This window comes from Carassius carassius, chromosome 1 (assembly GCF_963082965.1).
Source record: "Carassius carassius chromosome 1, fCarCar2.1, whole genome shotgun sequence".
Taxonomy (NCBI): Eukaryota; Metazoa; Chordata; class Actinopteri; order Cypriniformes; family Cyprinidae; genus Carassius; species Carassius carassius.
This window is the reverse complement of record NC_081755.1, coordinates 3,403,255-3,422,473: the sequence shown is the minus strand read 5'-3', so window position 1 is coordinate 3,422,473 and position 19,219 is coordinate 3,403,255. Positions and strand designations below refer to the sequence as shown.

Below are 19,219 nucleotides of genomic sequence, written 5' to 3'. Positions count from 1 at the left end.
ATATTATATTTTAAAAAGGACTGTGCTCTCCTTTTATTATGGATCTATATTTTATGGATAGATATTTTAGAAAAGGGCTTGTCACAGTAATGACAAGAAATCATAATTGTCAATTAGAGATTTCGATTAATAGAACTTAGACAGTTTTCCCATTTCATTATTGTTCCACACTTGATGCAATAATACATTCTGAATAAATTAAAATGAGAAAGTGCAGAACCAGATAAAATTAATGGAAAAAATAAAAAATAAAGAGAACAAAATAATGAAATTTACCTTTGATATGAGCTCACAGTACTCGCTCTTGGTGGTGAGGCGAAATTAAAAGCTTGTGGTGAGTCAGACGGCGCTTGCATAGATGCACAGCTGCATTGAGTGGTACCTTGTGGGGGGACCTCGTAATGCCCCCTGTCATGCAAATATAAACGGCAGATATTGCCATTGTCCAGTGGAAAAACAGCTATGTTGGCCAAGTCAGTTAAATACAGATTTGCCAAATCAACCTATAAATGGTAAACCAAACACGGTCAAATTAAGCAGGCCTCAACAAACCTACCACATGGCGTGGTGCATTCATCGTTAATGACCTCAGATAACATTAAACTCATTGGCTTAATCCTAGCGACTTTCTCTGCACGCATCTCCTCCAGTTTCAAAGACTCTCTTTTATTAACTTTAATCAAAAGAGAAGTCACCTGTGCTAGTAAGTAAGTAACCTTCTTTGGCAGATAAAATCTGGCATGAATGGCAATGGCTCTTCTCCAAATGGCAGGGATCTGTATTTGAACCATACATGGATGCTTCCGATAATGACAAGTGCTGACAATACTATTAACGTGAGGTATGTTTTTAAATTGATTGGTTATTTATTGTGTGTACACATGCACTTTCAAGTTCAAATATACAAACTATTTAAAAAAAAAAATCATAGAAACATAATCCACTATAGTCCCAGAAATCGAGTATTGCAGGATAATTATAGACAGAGGACATCTTCGGGTGCTTTCACACTTTGTTCGGTGACCTGGACAACCAGAGTTTGATTTTTCAGTACAAAAAAAAAATCTGCACAAAATAATCAGTTTATTAAAAAAAAATTTAATCATTGCAAAATATGTTAAACGTATTTCAGCAGTGTAGTACACAATTCACCAGAGGAGGGCATTTAAATATAAAATTTTAAATGCATATTGAAATATGAGAATACATTTCATCTTTGCAGAATGTTTATAGAAGCCAATCTTTAAGTTTTATATTCTGCACACAGTAAATAATAACATTAAAAGATAGACAAAAACATGTAACAATTATTAAGTAGTATGTGTATGTTGCCCTAATAAAGGTTACATTTGGTTGACAAACATAATATTTAGTCATAAACTAATAATTTTCTATAAATAGTTTCTGCAGTTATTTCTGTCACTTTCAGACAGAATCTCACACAGGCTTATATCTTTCATTGGTAGTTATTTTCAGAACATCACTGGACAATACATCTGAATATATACTATGCCGCATATAAAACCTTTTTCGTTTTCTTACACATTTATGCAATGTTCAAGACTTTTATTTTGCTCTGGTGGTATGACGTCATAAAAACCGCGCCACGCTGTGATTCGACTGAAGAAAGGTTTGTGTTCTTAGCCATTTAACGTGAAGTGTTTTAAATCGATTTAACCCGTTGGAGCCATTTAATAGTTTTTAATAAGCGATGTAAAATTAATTATTGTTTAATGCAGCGCTTCATCTAACATTTATGAGCGCTAATTTCTGGTGATAAAATCCACTGATCTATAATAGAGATATAATAGTTCAATGATTAAAACTAATCCACACATCTGTAACAGGAAAGTGCGCCTCACTTTGCTTCCTTCATCGTGAATCAGTTTGCCTTAAAAACACGAATGGATGAGCAAGTGATGGAGAAACGGAACTTTTAGAATCTCTAAATTGAATCAATTGCTTCTCGAACTGATTCAGTGATTCGAATCGCTTGACTCGGCGCGCGCTGACGATCCGCTCAATGTAAACACAACTAAACATACACATGAGAAGATAACTCTTACAAACCAGTATTTAACAAGTGCAATTACTAAAACATAATATAAAAGACGTTATCTACAAATACCAACTATATAATTTATAATAATGTACTTTCTAGATTATTTGTGATAGTTTATTTATTGTGCTAGTTTATTTTATAATAATCATGCCATTAACTCCCACTTTGACTGACTCCCTTATCAGTGCGCTGACTACTGAACTAGGGAGCTGATTGAGATGGTTTAGTTTTTATGTATTTTTTTTTCTTTCTGTTATTTATTCTCATCTTAAATGCCACAGAAAACTGAAGTTGAGATCCAGGTGACATACTGTTATAAAGATGGCATTTATTAAGGAGGAGACTGAAGACATCACTGAAGAACCATTCAGAGTCAAACAAGAAGATTCTGAGGAACAAACAAAGATGGCTTTCATTAAAGAAGAGATTGAAGATGTGAAGATTGAAGAAGTATTCAGTCTGAAACAAGAAGAAACTGAGGAACAAACAGGTTGGTTTTAATTCTCAAAGATGAACTCAGTCATTTGATCCTTAATAAAATGTCCAGCTCTGCATTAATAAATGACATGTCACACATTAAACTAGAAAACCTAATACAGAATTTTGTTTGTAATTATCCAGCTTTCCTGAGCTAAACTTTAAGGGATAGTTAATTTCACTCGATTAAACAGACCAGCCAGCTAACGCAGATATGTCCATGTAACTGGACCGGACCATATTTGATGCAGCAGCATACCAAATAAACGTGGAATGGAAATGAAACATTGTTAGAACACCCTAACGACCGAAATACCATGTACACCTTTATTTTTAATATTTACACATCACACCTTTAGTCTGGGTCTTGATGTGCTCCGACCATTACCTTGAATACATAATACATTAAATACATATTGAACTAATCTTGTAAACCTTATCTGTGGTGTGAAAAATAAACCTTATGAAATCTAATAATAATGTAATTAATGGGGATTTATAGTAAATACATTCATTACATACATGTAATGCAAACCAATACAAAACCATTCAATTCTAATAGAAAATAGACAAAAACACTGCATTCATTCACAAATCAACTTTTATTCAGTGATACTTTCTGCAAGTACTAAGCCAAAACATTTTGAACATTGCACCTGTTCTTTAACCATGCAAAGTGTTAAGTTATGAGCACAGAAAACTGAACACATCAGTGCAAAGATTACACAATAAAATCAATTGAAAAAGTTTGTCTTATTAAGGGTATGTATAGTTAACCTGTTAGCCAGCACCCCCCATTATGGGACTCACAGCTGAAAGTGCTCTACCTAACTTATAATTGTAACAGTTTCCTACTTCAGTGTGTTACAAACATAATTTTGGTGTCTTTGGAAAGAAGACCCTTTGGGCTTTTACTTTTTATCAACCATATTTGATAATCCTTAAAAATATTAAAAGTTATAGACTAAATATAAAGATAATTTTTTTTTTTCAGAGCTGTGAATACACAGTAATAGCAAGCTGATTTGCACTCAAACAGATGGTAATCATGCAGATACATTCACATTCAACTTAAAACACACTCACACATATGTAAAATAAAACAAATAAAGAAAAAGGCGATCGCTATAAGTTCCATCTCCATCAGCTGACAGGTGCGTCAGACCGCGTCACGAGAGAGCGCTAGAATTCAAATAAACTATTTTCCGCTTTCCTCTCACTTTTTTCTTTGTGGATCGTCTCATTCTGTCTGTGACACTGTACGTTGCAAAACCATGCCATTTTTTTACTACCAAGACGCAGTTTCTGAGCGTGAGTTATTCCATAACGTAAACAAACTGTTCTGTCGCAGAAGAACCGAAATGTAAACAAAGGAGTTATGATCCATATTACAACGTTATTGCTTTGTTGTACTAAACGTGCTCCACGAGATGTCGTTCAGTAGGGCTGTCAAGATGTTTTTTTTAATTTCGAATATTCGTCCAATTTAAAATAAAAATTCACATTCGAATGCAAAAACGTTTCACACGGATGACAAAAATGACATAATCAGAACGGTGCGCGGACGGCCGAAAGTATACTTGACCTTTATCAGTGGCGCACAAGGTGTGATGGCGATGTAAGTGTCATTGCATTATAAGGTTTATGTTAGCCTATCCAATCACACACACAAAAAAAGATCTTGTTTACATCAAAACTGAAACCAAGCCGTTCACACAGAACACATATTTCGCACATTTTCTAGAGAGACACCATTGGACTCACGTCTCGCACATGAGAGCTGGATGTTTAGAAAGCCATGTAAAATTAATGTAAGTTAAACTTTTAAAAACATATCTTGAGAATTTATGATGGGTTTTTGTTCCCCATCCCACTGCATCTCATGTTTTTAAATAAAAAAATGTTTTCGGTGTGACTGGCTTTCCGCCCTTTTTATTTAACTACGCATGCATACATGACGCTGTTTTGTTTAAAGTTCTTTAAGCAACTTAATTATAATTGTTTCATAAACATTATTTTAAATATAGTTTTTTTCACAGTTATGTATTTTAATACTTTGAATAAACATGCATTAATAATATTTAACTCGATGCGCCCTCGTGGCCTCAGGAGAGAAGCAAAAAGCTTTTCATCACCCTAACTGATATTATTCATTTTAAATTCTAATATAATTAAAATTTTGATAATATTTAAGTAAAAAATACTAATTTAGTTTTTCAGCTATTTTGACAGCCCTATCGTTCAGTGGACCCTTACCTTTCTAACTAAACCGGGATTTACAGCTGTGGATGTGTTTATGACTCGTTATTACGACGGATCTGGTATGTACTGCGTTTCCATTATTCATGTTTTTATGTGTACTGCTTACACAAATGTTGCAAATACAGTCTTTATAACTTTCCATTGAAAAACAGCGATTTGTCGTTGATGCTTGAGGCTTAGATCTTTATAATGATATATAGTTTGTCAAGATTAAATTTGTCCTGTTTCATTTAATCTATTCGTAAACACTGATACGCAGGCTTCGAGGTGCAGATTAACAGGTTAAATAATGGTTATCTCTCCTGTATTATTTGGCCCACCCCTAAAACCAAAGCTTTTGTTTAGGAAAATGAGCGTGTTGACTTTCTCAGGAGAATCTGTGATCTCTGATAACTGACTGTGGAGAAGACTCTTTCAGACAGTGCTGAGGAGGCAGAGTTAGCTGCTGGACAGCTAGCTCTTCTGAGGGAAGGACTGGAGGGTATCACTTCAGCCTGGAGGAATTCAGGGTAAAAAAAAACAACGGAAACAGTCGGAAATGCGGGCTTTGGCCAGACATCCACCCTCTCCAAGGCCTCGGGGTAGGCCGGGAAAGGCACCTCATCCCCGGTCACCTTGCTGTGGCTGGTGCGAGTCGAAAAACACCCATCCCCCACCCTGGTCGGGAGTGCGACACCCGCCGTGGAGCAAGACACGCGTGTAGGAAACAAGCGCGCTGCGGTTGTCCATCCCACACCCCCTCCCGAGGGCTACCTGGTTGATCCTGCCAGTAACATTTGCTTGTCTCAAAGATTAAGCCATGCAGGTCTAAATACACACGGCCGGTACAGTGAAACTGTGAATGGTTCATCAAATCAGTTATGGTGCCTTTGATCGCTCCACCCGGTACTTGGATAACTGTGGCAATTCCAGAGCTAATACATGCAAACGAGTGCAGACCCTCTCTCTTTTGAATGTCTGCCATATCAACTTTCAATGGTACTGTAGGCGCCTACCATGGTGACCATCTCATGCGCACATCTCATCCGTTTCTCAGGCTCCCTCTCCGGAATCGAACAATAGGGGACAGAGGGCCCCGCCTCGCACCTCTTCTCCGACTGCCGGTGGCGGACCCTTACTATAGACTGGCCGCCTACCAAGAAAGCGGGGGGGGGGGGGGGGGGTTCTGGGAGGGTCCCGTCTCATGCGCACATGTGCCAGACACAGTGTGTCGCCCTGGTTAAAACCTTACCTTCCACTGACCGTGCCTCCTAGGCACACCCGCCCATAGCAACCAGTGGCCGGGCGGGGTCCTTGCTCTGGCGTGCAACGTGCTCCACTTGTGGGTTATTAATTACATAATTTTGTTTATAGAGTGAACTAACCCTATAAGGGCATTGTTTTGTTGGAAGGCGAACCTTCTGCCCAGTCTGAGGTCCTGAGCACTCTGGAGAAGGTTTTCGGTCAGGATATCCCTGTACTTGGCCGCATTCATCTTTCCCTCGATTGCAACCAGTCGTCCTGTCCCTGCAGCTGAAAAACACCCCCACAGCATGATGCTGCTACCACCATGTTTCACCGTTGGGACTGTATTGGACAGGTGATGAGCAGTGCCTGGTTTTCTACACACATACTGCTTAGAATTAAGGCCAAAAAGTTCTATCTTGGGCTCATCAGACCAGAGAATCCTTCAGGTGTTTTTTTAGCAAACTCCATGGGGGCTTTCATGTGTCTTGCACTGAGGTTAGGCTTCCGTCGGGCCACTCTGCCATAAAGGCTCGACTGGTGGAGGGCTGCAGTGATGTTTGACTTTCTACAACTTTCTCCCACCTCCCGACTGCATCTCTGGAGCTCAGCCACAGTGATCTTTGGGTTCTTCTTTACCTCTCTCACCAAGGCTCTTCTCCCCTGATAGCTCAGTTTGGCCAGACGGCCAGCTCTAAGAAGAGTTCTGGTCGTCCCAAATGTCTTCCATTTAAGGATTATGGAGGCCATTGTGCTCTTAGGAACCTTAAGTGCAGCAGGAATTTTTTTTTGTAACCTTGGCCAGATCTGTGCCTTGCCACAATTGTCTCTGAGCTCTTCGGGCAGTTCCTTTGACCTCATGATTCTCATTTGCTCTGACATGCACTGTGAGATGTAAGGTCTTATATAGACAGGTGTGTGGCTCTCCTAATAAAGTCCAACCAGTATAATCAAACACAGCTGGACTCAAATGAAGGTGTAGAACCATCTCAAAGACAATCAGATGAAATGGACAGCAGCTGAGTTAAATATATAAGTGTCACAGTAAAATGAAGCACATGATTGATGAAAACACAACGAAAGTCCAATGGGGTGTGACACATTGCCTTTGGTTACCTCACACCTTGGAGACAAATGGAGGGACGGAGGGGGACAGAGGAGGTGGACACAAGGAGTGGTGAAGGGATGGTGACGGGATTGGCGAAGGGCTGGCAGGAAGACAGGCAGACCAGACAGCTGGAGGCTCTGGTGGAGAAAAGACACCCGGGAGTAGGATGACAACACAAGTCCAGGGTGGAGCTGATGGAGGGAGAAGTCAGGAGAAAGGTGGAGGAGTCAGGCTTGACCCAGGCCACAGCCCTGATGAGGGCCTATGGTGGAGCCAACAGAGGGAGGAGCCATAGTGGAGGAAGGGCCAACAACTCCAGGGGCCGACAGATGGTGGCAGTGCAGGTGGATGTGGAGCCCAAGGCAGAGACGAAGAGCCAATGAGCCAGGGCGGCTGGGAGGAACTGGAGGGGCAAGGCAGAGCAGATGGTTCCAGCAACAGAGGCGGGGATCCGGAAATCCGTAGTGGAGCCGGAGACACTTTTGCTGTCCACAGCCCTTTCCGTTGTGGCGATCGCTGTAGCTGGCTCTTGCACTTGGTCTGATGTCACTTGAAGCTCTGGCTCCACAGTGATCTTCAACTATGTAGCACTATTTGGCATTGGCTTATCAGTTGCAGCGGGCTTTGGCTCTCTGTCAACAATGGTCTCGAGCTTTGGCTCTGCACAGCAGGGTGATGGTGGGCTGTGCTCTGGGTCTGGTTGTGTTCTTGATTGGGTGTAGATGCTCTCTAGACACCAGATGATTGCCTCCCTCCAGCACAGTCCAGTGGTGTCTGGGAGTTCAACAGGACAATGATAACTAGCCCCGATCCAGAACAGGGAGTTCAGCGTGGCGTTGTCAAACTGGCAGAACTCCACAGCATACTCTAATGAAAGTAGATTTATAACTTTTTCCTCCATTTCTGTCTGCTTGAAGTTGACCGTTACAGAACAAATGCTAGTTTAAGTCTCAATCTCAAGTCATTTACAAACATGTCATTCACAATGATCACCATTTGCTAAGCAAACTATTTTGTTTTTGTTTTGTCTTCTTGATCACAAATATTTTATATATCTACAAATATAATAATTTATTTAATAATTCAGCCATCATTTGAAATTGAAACTTTATGAATACAGTATATTTCCCAGATAGGCTATTGGATACATCTTAACAAAGACAATACATGTTGTGCATAATAGAAAGGTTATCTGGAGACCAGCTGATCACTTTTTATTTGGGTCCCAACCACGGTTAGCTTGCGTCATCAAGACACCAGCTATTTACCTCGTTGCCTAGTAGCTTTGGTACATAATGGCACTTACGTCTGTCCTACAAATGTACTACAAATGTACTACAAATGCTTGAAAGAATGCTGAAGGTAAACATAAAGGAGATATACAGCTCTGTTGCAGCGCGTCAGTCACGCTCTTCAGGAAAGTGAGTGAAACACACACAAACACACATTTTTATCAAATGATACGTCATTAATAGCGGTTCACTTCCGCGTTTTTGGTACGATTGTGTTCGCATCAGCAGTGAAACCGTACCGGAGTTCACACGAACTGTACCCCAGATCACCCATTCTAAGCGGACTCAGGTACAGTTCCTGGGTGACAGCGTACACATCATTGTAACGAACCAAACTTCTCAACTTCATTTGTTTACTCTACCTTGTTAAATCTTGTGGGTCGAGACCCACGTGATTCCAGTCTCAAAGCAGTTCCTTTATTGTTATGTTTTGTTTTGCTTTCTGAGGGTCTTGAAAACTGGCAGCTTGAAATAATTTGGGATATGTCCTAAAGAAACCAAAGAGCTCACAATATTGACATAGAGGTTCTGAAACTACAGGTCACAGTAACTTTGTGGGTATAGGATCTGGCAGACGTGGTTGTTTGATGCTTTACATGTATAAATGTTTTTTTAGTTTGTTGCTATGTGCCATTAAACCAGGGTTAAATTACGTATGTATCTTTCTGTTTTAGACTTGATGCCATTAAAAGAGGAGACTCAAGAGCTCAATGATATGGAAGAAGAATATCAATGTGAGAAACCTCATCAGTTCATGACTGGAGAAAAATATTTTAGCGACTCAAATATTGAAAAAACATCCTCACAAAACAATGGAACTAGGAACATTAAAGGCCAAATGAAAGAGCAAACTGGAAAAAGCACTTTCTCTTGCCAACAGTGTGGAAGAAGTTTCAATCACAAACAAGCACTTAAGAGGCACATCAAAATTCACACCGGAGTGAAGCCTTTCACTTGCAAACAGTGTGGAAGAAGTTTCAGTCTCAAACAAACCCTTGACAGGCACATGAACATTCACACTGGAGTGAAGCCTTTCTCCTGCCAACAGTGTGGAAAGAGATTCTCTGACAGAACACATCTTAACACCCACGTGAGTCTTCACACAGGAGAGAGACCTTTCACCTGCTCTCAGTGTGGAAAGTGTTTTACACAGAAAAAACACCTTAATATCCACATGAGTCTTCACACTAGACGATGCCCATACACCTGCAAACAGTGTGGGAAGAGTTTCTCACAAAAAGGAAATCTTAAGACCCACATGAGAGTTCACACGGGAGAAAAGCCATTCACATGCGATCAGTGCGAAAAGAGTTTTAAACAAAAAAAAAACCTTAATGTCCACATGCAAACTCATACTATGAGATTTACAGAAAACCTTAACAATCACATTAAGATTAACAAAAGAGAGGGGACTTTTATATGTCATCAGTGTAGAAGGAATTTCAAAGACAGCAAATGCCTGAAGAATCATGTAAAAACTCACGCTGGAGAGAAGCCTTTCATGTGCGATCACTGTGGAAAGACTTGCGCAAACAAAGCAAACCTTGAGAATCACGAGAGAGTCCACACTGGAGAGAAGCCATTCATCTGCCCTCAGTGTGGAAAGAGTTTCCTGTACAAAGGAAACCTTAAGATTCACATAAGAGTTCACACAGGAGAGAGGCCTTACAAGTGTCTTCAGTGTGAGAAGACTTTCATGTATCACTCAAGCTTGAAACGTCATTTAAAGACTTCGGCCTGTTTCACACCACAAGCTTGAGCTTCACGTCAGCATTGCTGCAGCTGCAGACTCGTGAAGGTATTCACTAGGGATGTGTGGGTCTAGTTGACTAAACGGTACAGCTCCAACTAGTCGACACTGGAAACAATTAGTCAATTAAACGAGATAGAGAAAACAATTTTTTTTCTCATAAAACTGATTAACATAATTTTTGTGTTACATTAAATAAGGTAAAATAAAACGTTTGGAAAAAGAACACGGCTTTAAAAGTGTTTCTTGGCGGAAACTCAATTTTTACTTCAGATCTTGCATGCCTTTTCTTTGTGTCTGTAGCAGCAAGCTCAAAAAATGATCAAATGGAAGATGAGCAAGGATTGTTATGAATTAGAAGAAAACTGTCAAGTTTTGTGTAAACTGTGTAATGTCAAATTGGCTTAAAGGGATAGTTCACTTTCAAATTAAATTTTGATATGTTTTAGCTTACCTCAAGGACATCCAAGATGTAGGTTTCTCTGTTTCCTCAGTATTTCCCATTTTGATATTTTTAGGTCCAACCGTTCTTGTCTGTGACTCACATAATGGAAGTCTATGGTCACCACCTCAAAGAGCATGCAAAGAGGAGTCAAAATTAAACAATTCCCCATCATAAGTACACATTGATGACCTAATACAAGAAACGAGCGGTTTGTGTAAGAAAACGAACAGTATTTATATATTTTTTACTTTTTGTACACAACCACGTCCAACTGATCTGAGTTCGCGAGTGCTTCCTGATGTGACGTGCGCGCGCCCTCAGGCTTAGTCTGCGCAAGCACGGAAAGCCCCGGATGTGATGTCTCGCGCATGCACATCACTCATTGTTTACCACACGCTACGCTTTCAATCTGCACTGTCTGAAATATAATGCAGTAATTGTAATAAATTAATGTTTATAATGCACCCTATAATCGTTGCGTTTATAATAAAAATACAACACATTACTCACTCTATTGACAGCGTGCCATTGGGTCCCTCTGGCATTGGACGTCACCTCCAGTTTATACGTGGCAAACTAAACACAACGTGCAAAATGCTGCGTCTCAACAGTGGAGAAAAATCAGGATCTTCAGTCAGGCAGGCGTGTGATGTGATACTGTCAATGTCCTCTCGTCATCTTGTAGTTGTTACATATGCTCTCTAATTCTGTTGGCATCTCACAACACTTGCTACTAAAACACCACCAATTTTGAAGAGATCTCTGTCTCTGAGGCTTGAAGACGTGCTGCTGCTGCAGCGGATCGCTCCTGAGTACTTGGTCTGTGTATTCTGTTTCAAATAAATATGGTTTTGAAAAAAATTAAACGTCTATGGATATATTGAAATCGTTTTCCATTGCAATTTCCTGTACGTCTAAATATGTTTAGATCTTCACAGTGAATGGTAATACTTCCGAAATCTGTGTAAACCATAGGCAGTAAGTGTAAACAATGAGTGATGTGCATGCGCGAGAGATCGCTTCCGGCGCTTTCCGCACTTGCGCAGACTAAAGCCAGAGCGCGCGCGCGCACGTCACATCGGAAAGCACTCGCGAACTCAGATCAGTTGGACGTGGTTGTGTACAAGAGGTAAAAACGATATAAATACTGTTCGTTTTCTTACACAATCCGCTCGTTTCGTGTCTTAGGTCATCAATGTGTACTTACGATGGGGAATTGTTTAATTTTGACTCCTCTGTGCATGCTCTTTGAGGTGGTGACCATAGACATCCATTATGTGAGTCACAGACAAGAACGGTTGGACCTAAAAATATCAAAATGGGAAATACTGAGGAAACGGAGAAACCTACATCTTGGATGTCCTTGAGGTAAGCTAAAACATACCAAAATTTAATTTGAAAATGAACTATTCCTTTAAAATAACTACTGGAGCGATGTGTAATCATATTCAGCACAGGCACATAAGCGTTAGCTTTTGCTCTCCATCAGGAGAGCACTAGAGTGACTGTAGCATTGGTTTCGACAGTGGTTGAACAATCATTTAAAACCGAGACTGTTTAGACCTTACAAATCTTACTTTTTCAACATGGTAGACCACTGCTGTGCGCCAGGATGCCAGAACAGATGGGGGAAGGCTAGGGTTGCCAACCGTCCTGGCTAATACAGTCCTGGTTATTGGTTTTGTTTTATGGGTCCCATAAGTGACCTCTCTTGGCCCGTTTCTTGCCCCTTCTCGCAGTATCGCTCGCAATAAAGCTAATTCCGTCCGTGTTTTTACTTCAGTAATTCAGTTTTGGCAAAAACAAACAACACGATTATTTTTCACGAGTCCAACATCGAGCCGTGCAAGAAAATATGCAATCTACCCGAGACGTGATCAATAAGGGAAGCCGTCTTTCACTATTGCAAAATAGAGAGAAAAAACATTTTAAATTTAAAGGGGTCCTATTGTGCTTTTTCAGTTTTTCAACTTTAGTTAGTATGTAATGTTGCTGTTTGAGCATAAAAAAAGACCTACAAAGTTACAAAGCTCAAAGTCCAATTCAAATGGAGATATTTTTATTTAAAGGAGTCATATGATGTGATTTAAAAATGTTCCGTTCTCTTTGGAGTGTTACAAGCTCTTGGTGCATAAAGAAGATCTGTAAAGTTTCAAAGACTTAAGTCTCAAAGCCAAAGAGATATTCTTTATAAAAGTTACGAGAGCCACTTCTACCTAAAACGTTTCTTTCTAATACGCCCCCACATGTCTAGAGCAGCGTTTCCACCGCTGGAACTTTCCCCAGGAACTAAGGACTTTGGGCTGGAACTCGGCGTGTTTCCACTGCAGGAACCAGGATCTAAATAAAATTCTGGGTAAAAAAAATGCCCCTCAGAAAGTTCCTGCTGGTGAGGTAGAATTTTTTTCAAAGTTTGAGAACTTTTGGGGGCAGGACTTGGGCACTAAACATGCTGATTGGTAGAGTTCACGCAGCATTTATTCGGATAATTTTCAAAATATTACTGTCATGAAATTTAGTTTTAAAAGTATTTCAGGCGAGAATGTAGTGGTTTAAAACTCAAATCTGTGGTTTATTTATAAAGACAGCGCCTATTTAAAAATGTGTTTCGCCGAACTCGGAGACGGTGGGCTCTACGCGATCAGCGGGAGCTCAGTGATCATGTGTCCGCCGAGAAGCAGCATCACCTCGGCTAGACCTTCTTATATGTGCTGCTGGATCTGATGTCACTTTAGTGGTCAAACATAAAATATAATTAATTTTGAGTAAATCTACCAGGTTATCTTTGGTCTGTTTTCAATTTATATGTTAAAATTAAAATGAAGCAATTGATATAATATTTTGTTTCATTGTAATGGCTGTATACTGTAATTCCTCAAATAAAAACTGGTAGTCAAATAAACGCCGGGCCTCTGATAGTGGCCGGGGGCATGGTCAACACAGACAAATAAAAGCCGGGGGGAAATTTATATGGATAACCTCCTAAGTGCCTTTCATATAATGTGCATTCAAGTTCATCATAATGCACAGGTGCCAATAGATGGCAGTAGCAACATTGGATTTAACACGGGTCTCATTTAGTGCCAGAGACAGACTTTTAAACAACTTTATTGAAAATGAATTTGAGAAGCAATTTTTTAAGAAATTTTGTTCGGATTTTGCTTGCAGCTGAATGTTATTGGATACCAACAGTTGACTGTGCTGTAAGGACTTTTGTCTTTTGACTTTAATCAAAGTTACGGTATCCAGAGTAGCGTTACTACAGATTTGAGGAAACATTGATTTTTTTATCATTGATCATGCTTCTTATAGATACCGTCTGTAACGTTAAACAGATACTGTTGTGGTGCAAACCAGCAATGTGTTTTAAATAGCTACCATATGCTCTTATTGTGATCTACCAGCAATACTGTAGTACCTGTATTTGAAGTAAACACTCTGTACATATACATGGTTCAAACTGACATAATGGTGGTGTTTGATACTGTAATTCTGCCCCAAATTGCTTTGTCGCCCTTCTGGCTTTTGTTGTATATGGTGATATTTTTGCAAATATTTCTTGCAAAATGAATGATCTCTGTCCACTGGAACGCTATCGCTTTTAATTTAAACCTGTTTATTTAAAACAATTATTTATCAAACAGATCGAATTAGAAATAAAGGCCTGCCTCTAATAAAAGCCTGCTTCAAATAAAAGCCTGCTACCTTCTGCAGTTCAGGTAAATAAAGGCCCTGGTTTTTATTTGAGGAATTACAGTATATACACATTTCCCTGAACTAAGTACATTTCTGTGGCTATTATGTTTAAATGAAAACGAAAGGCAGTGGTATTTGATATTCCATTTAATTTATTGTATATAGTATAATATTAATTTTAATATATAGTGAGGAAAATTGCAGTAGCCAAGGCGAGCTGACTGATGTTATCAAGTACACTGCTGTTTGCAGAATTACTGGATTTGCGTCATCGCAGACATCACACGAGTTGAATGAATAAAATCTGAACTACCAAGAATGCATGTCCGATATTTGCATACTTTGTTTATTGAGAAACACGTGCAGACATCACCAGACTATTTGCCTAAACTTCACTGAACTTTAGGCCGCTGCGTAAATGCAGAAACCAACAGGTGTCTGGGGGTAGAATAATTCTGGGTAAAAAAGTTCCTGGTACAATTATTCTGGGTAATTTAGGTGGAAACGCAGCATAAGTCATGATCAGGGCTGGGAAGGTTACTTTTAAAACATTTTTCACTACAGATTACAAAATACAAGCTTTAAAAAGTAATCCGTAATGTATTCCGTTAGATTACCCAGGTGTAGTAACTTAATCAAAATACTTTAGATTACTTTGAAATACTTAAGCTTTGTAACACAAAGGAACATATGAACTTGATGTCTTGTTTTTATGCTTTCCGACGTCTACCAGCTATAAGATGTTTTCTTTGTATTTTATTTTTAAGAACATCAGTTTTCCACAGAGTTTCTTTGAACAACAAAAAAATGTTCCAATCAATATAAATTCAAATGTTCCTTCCAATCAATATAAATTCAATCTGAATACAATGAATGGGATTCCGTACCGTTTCATGCTGCATTCCAAGCTTCAAAATGAATCCAGACACATAAAACACAAAATAAAAGTAGCTAAAACAATTGGCACAGTTCTCCAAGTTATACAATAGATTTGTTTAATAAATGGACCAAACTCTATGTGAGAAAGAGTCGCAAAAGAATTGCAGAGTCCAAATTGACAAGGTTCGTTTGCCACAGTCGCAAGCAATGTCATTATTAATTATGCTTTTGGGAAACGCACCTCACGGCTCGCAAAATTTCTAAATCCCTGGTAGCACTTCTGGCAGGCATTCTTCAGGTTCTGGTAGGCCAAAATTAATTTAACTAGACCAAAAAAAAACAAAAAAAACATTGGCTGAACTGACAAATCAGCAAGATCAGCAAAAACTAGAAGCATATCTGGATGTAATGATTCAATAAAGTTACGATGCGATACAATTCACAATACAGATTACACCATACAATTTTCTTACAATTTATTCTGTATATTTATTTATTTTTTACAAAATGAGATTTAAGACAAATTCTAAATGAAAATGTGTCCTTTTATTATTAGGCAAAAGACAAAATGCTGACCCATAGTCAGAATTCGTGCTCTGCATTTAACCCATCCAAAGTGCACACACACAGCAGTGAACACACACCCAGAGCAGTGGGCATCATTTACGCTGTGGCGCCCGGGGAGCAGTTGGGGGTTCGGTGCCTTGCTCAAGGGCACCTCAGTCGTGGTATTGCCTGCCCAAGACTCGAACCCACAACCCTAGGATTAGGAGTCAAACTCTCTAACCAGTAAGCCATGATTTCCCCCCTAACAAAATCTGTCTGTGGACTATTTTAAATCAGAGGAAACAATTTGAATTAAATACGTTATTTGAATTGTATAATTAAAAAATTTGAAGTAAAAACAAAATTGGCCGATTTTACCTTCGTGAATGAGACTCAAATGTCACTCTCCGACAGCAGGTGCCTCTAATGGAACAGCAGAACTGTTTAGCTACTTAAATTAAATCTAAAATTTAATTTAAAATCTAAAATACTTTACAGATGTAACTGTAATTTGATAACCCCCATTTTAAAATGTATATAGCACGTTTCGTACACAATGGTAATTCAAATGCTTTAAATAAAAGAAAGTAAAAAACTTCCAGAAAAATGACCAATTAAAACAAGTGTCTAGCACCAAAAGTAGCCCATGTTAAATCTATAAATGATCTTTAATTGAAAATATGCATTTTCCTTCACACACGCACACACATATATAGGCATAATTTTTTGTAATCCTTAGGATCCCTTAGGAACTAAAATGGTTCACAACAATAAAAAAAAAAAAAAATTCAACACAAAATTTGGGATTAAACTGGTTAAGATTTCATGACATTTATGATGTCTGCTGTACTCACAGTGATATAGCTATGCTGGCTACCTACAAGGACAGCTAGGGTCGATTATGTTAGCTAACAACACATTTGCTTCCAGTTGTACCCCTCCAGGCGTTTGTGGGCCTTTAAAGAGTCTCTGAATGAGGTAAAGTTGTGAGGTAATATTAGTTGTATATATCAGGATACTGCAGTTCAGAAAAGCTGTCTGTTCCTTTATTGATATGTATGTTAAAAAGCACCCCGGGGGCCTTATAGGGATCTGTTATATTTAATCTATTAAGTTTTGCTATGTACAAGTCTATGTCTTTTGAATTAAAGTGCACAGTGAACTCTGTTGCCTTGAAACTCATTCATCGCTTGTATCATTTCATATTCGCTCCCAGCATGTGGTGTATACAGAATGTGTCACATGACGTCCGGTGCTCTAATACCGCTTGCGCTTGTGGTGCGAAACGGGCCTTATTTTGGGAAGAAGTGCAGTGTTCCTCAGTTTGACTAAGGTTCACAAAACTGAGCCATATGCATTCATTCTGAAGGACATACGTTCAGTTGTAATCAGTGTAATATTTTTTTCTTCTTCTGCCATAACACTTAACAGATACAAATGAAAAGCATCATATTTCAGCTGTGTAATTCACACACTTCACCAGAGAAGAGCATTCAAACATCATTTTAAATGCATGTTGAAAAAGACTGGCTTCTATCAACATTGTCCAGTTGAAATGTATAAGTTTCATATTCTGCATGCAATTAATAACATTGAAATATATGCTACTTAATGATTGCTCCATGTTTGTTTTTGTCTGTTGCCCTAATAAAGGTTTTAATTGGTTGACAAACATTTTATATTGAGTGATAAACTAATAATTTTCTAATTTCTTATAAATGGTTTCTTTACTTGTGCCTTTCAGACAGAATCTCACACAGGCTTATATTGTTCATTGGTAGTTATTTTCAGAACATTACTGGACAGTACATCTGAATATAAAGTTTACCACATAAAAATGTTTTGTACAGTTATATGCACTATATAGGACTTTTATTTTGTTCTACTGGAATCACTTCATAAAACTGCGCTGCACTGTGATTCGACTGAAGAAAGGTTTGTGTTTTTAGCCATTTAAAGTAAAGTGTTTAAATCGATTCCACCCGTTGGAGCAATTTCATATTTTTCAATAAGCGATGTAAAATTAATTATTGTTTAATGTAACACTGCAGCGCTTCATCTAACATTTATGAGCGCTAATTTGTGATTAAAGCGCATCCACACATCTGTAACAGCAAAGTGCACCTCACTTTGCTTCCTTTATCGTGAATCAGTTTGCCTTAAACACGAATGGATGAGCAAGTGATGGAGAAACGGAACTTTTAGAATCTCTAAATTGAATCAATTGCTTCTCGAACTGATTCAGTGATTCGAATCGCTTGACTCGGCGCGCGCTGACGATCCGCTCAATGTAAACACAACTAAACATACACATGAGAAGATAACTTTTACAAACCAGTATTTAACAAGTCCAATTACTAAAACATGATATAACACACGTTATCTACAAATACCAACTATATAAATTATAATAATGTACTTTCTAGATTATTTGTGATAGTTTATTTATTGTGCTAGTTTATTTTATAATAATCATGCCATTAACTCCCACTTTGACTGACTCCCTTATCAGTGCGCTGACTACTGAACTAGGGAGCTGATTGAGATGGTTTAGTTTTTATGTATTTTTTTTTCTTTCTGTTATTTATTCTCATCTTAAATGCCACAGAAAACTGAAGTTGAGATCCAGGTGACATACTGTTATAAAGATGGCATTTATTAAGGAGGAGACTGAAGACATCACTGAAGAACCATTCAGAGTCAAACAAGAAGATTCTGAGGAACAAACAAAGATGGCTTTCATTAAGGAGGAGATTGAAGATGTGAAGATTGAAGAAGTATTCAGTCTAAAACTAGAAGATACTGAGGAACAAACAGGTTGGTTTTTATTCTCAAAGATGAACTCAGTCATTTGATCCTTAATAAAATGTCCAGCTCTGCATTAATAAATGACATGTCACACATTACATTACAAAATATAATACAGAAGTTGCCTAAACAAAACAATTATTTAGTTTAACATTGTTTTAAAATTTTGTTAAATGGAAAACACCTTTACTCCTAGAAATACAAACTTTTAAAGGGTATAATGATAGTAGATTGTAGGGATTTTTTGAAGATGATATTCGATATATATCTCGATATGTATGCATTTAAGTAATAATAAAAAATAAACGGGGAAATAATTAAACTGGGATAAGGTTTTTTTATATATATTTTTTATAGAAGTTCTTGACGCTCATTGGCATATTTTTTTTAAATAATAAAAATAAATAAGAATGAAAAAAGAATAGAGCAAGCTAGTGTTAGAGATCTTTTCACACACACACACACACACACATATAATTTCATAATAAATGAAAAGAAAATAGAATACAAAAAGATTAGAAAGGTAGGTAGATTTTTTTTAAAGAATAGAATTAGAATAGTGAGTGTTAAAGTTAGAGGGTCAAATAAAGATGGAAGAGATGTGTTTTCAGCCGATTCTTGAAGACGGCTAAGGACTCAGCTGCTCGGATTGAGTTGGGGAGGTCATTCC

The 19,219-nt window shown here is 38.3% G+C and overlaps 1 protein-coding gene across 1 annotated transcript; it reads left to right on the top strand.

The window, feature by feature from the left end:
• The first annotated feature begins 1,595 nt into the window (after window positions 1-1,595).
• On the top strand, window positions 1,596-10,416 carry LOC132139618 (gastrula zinc finger protein XlCGF57.1-like). Its single transcript, XM_059548105.1, has 3 exons — window positions 1,596-1,630; window positions 2,344-2,552; window positions 9,100-10,416. The coding sequence occupies exons 2-3, from the start codon at window positions 2,384-2,386 to the stop codon at window positions 10,182-10,184; spliced, it is 1,254 nt and encodes a 417-aa protein (XP_059404088.1). The 5' UTR covers window positions 1,596-1,630; window positions 2,344-2,383; the 3' UTR covers window positions 10,185-10,416.
• The last annotated feature ends 8,803 nt before the right edge of the window (window positions 10,417-19,219 follow it).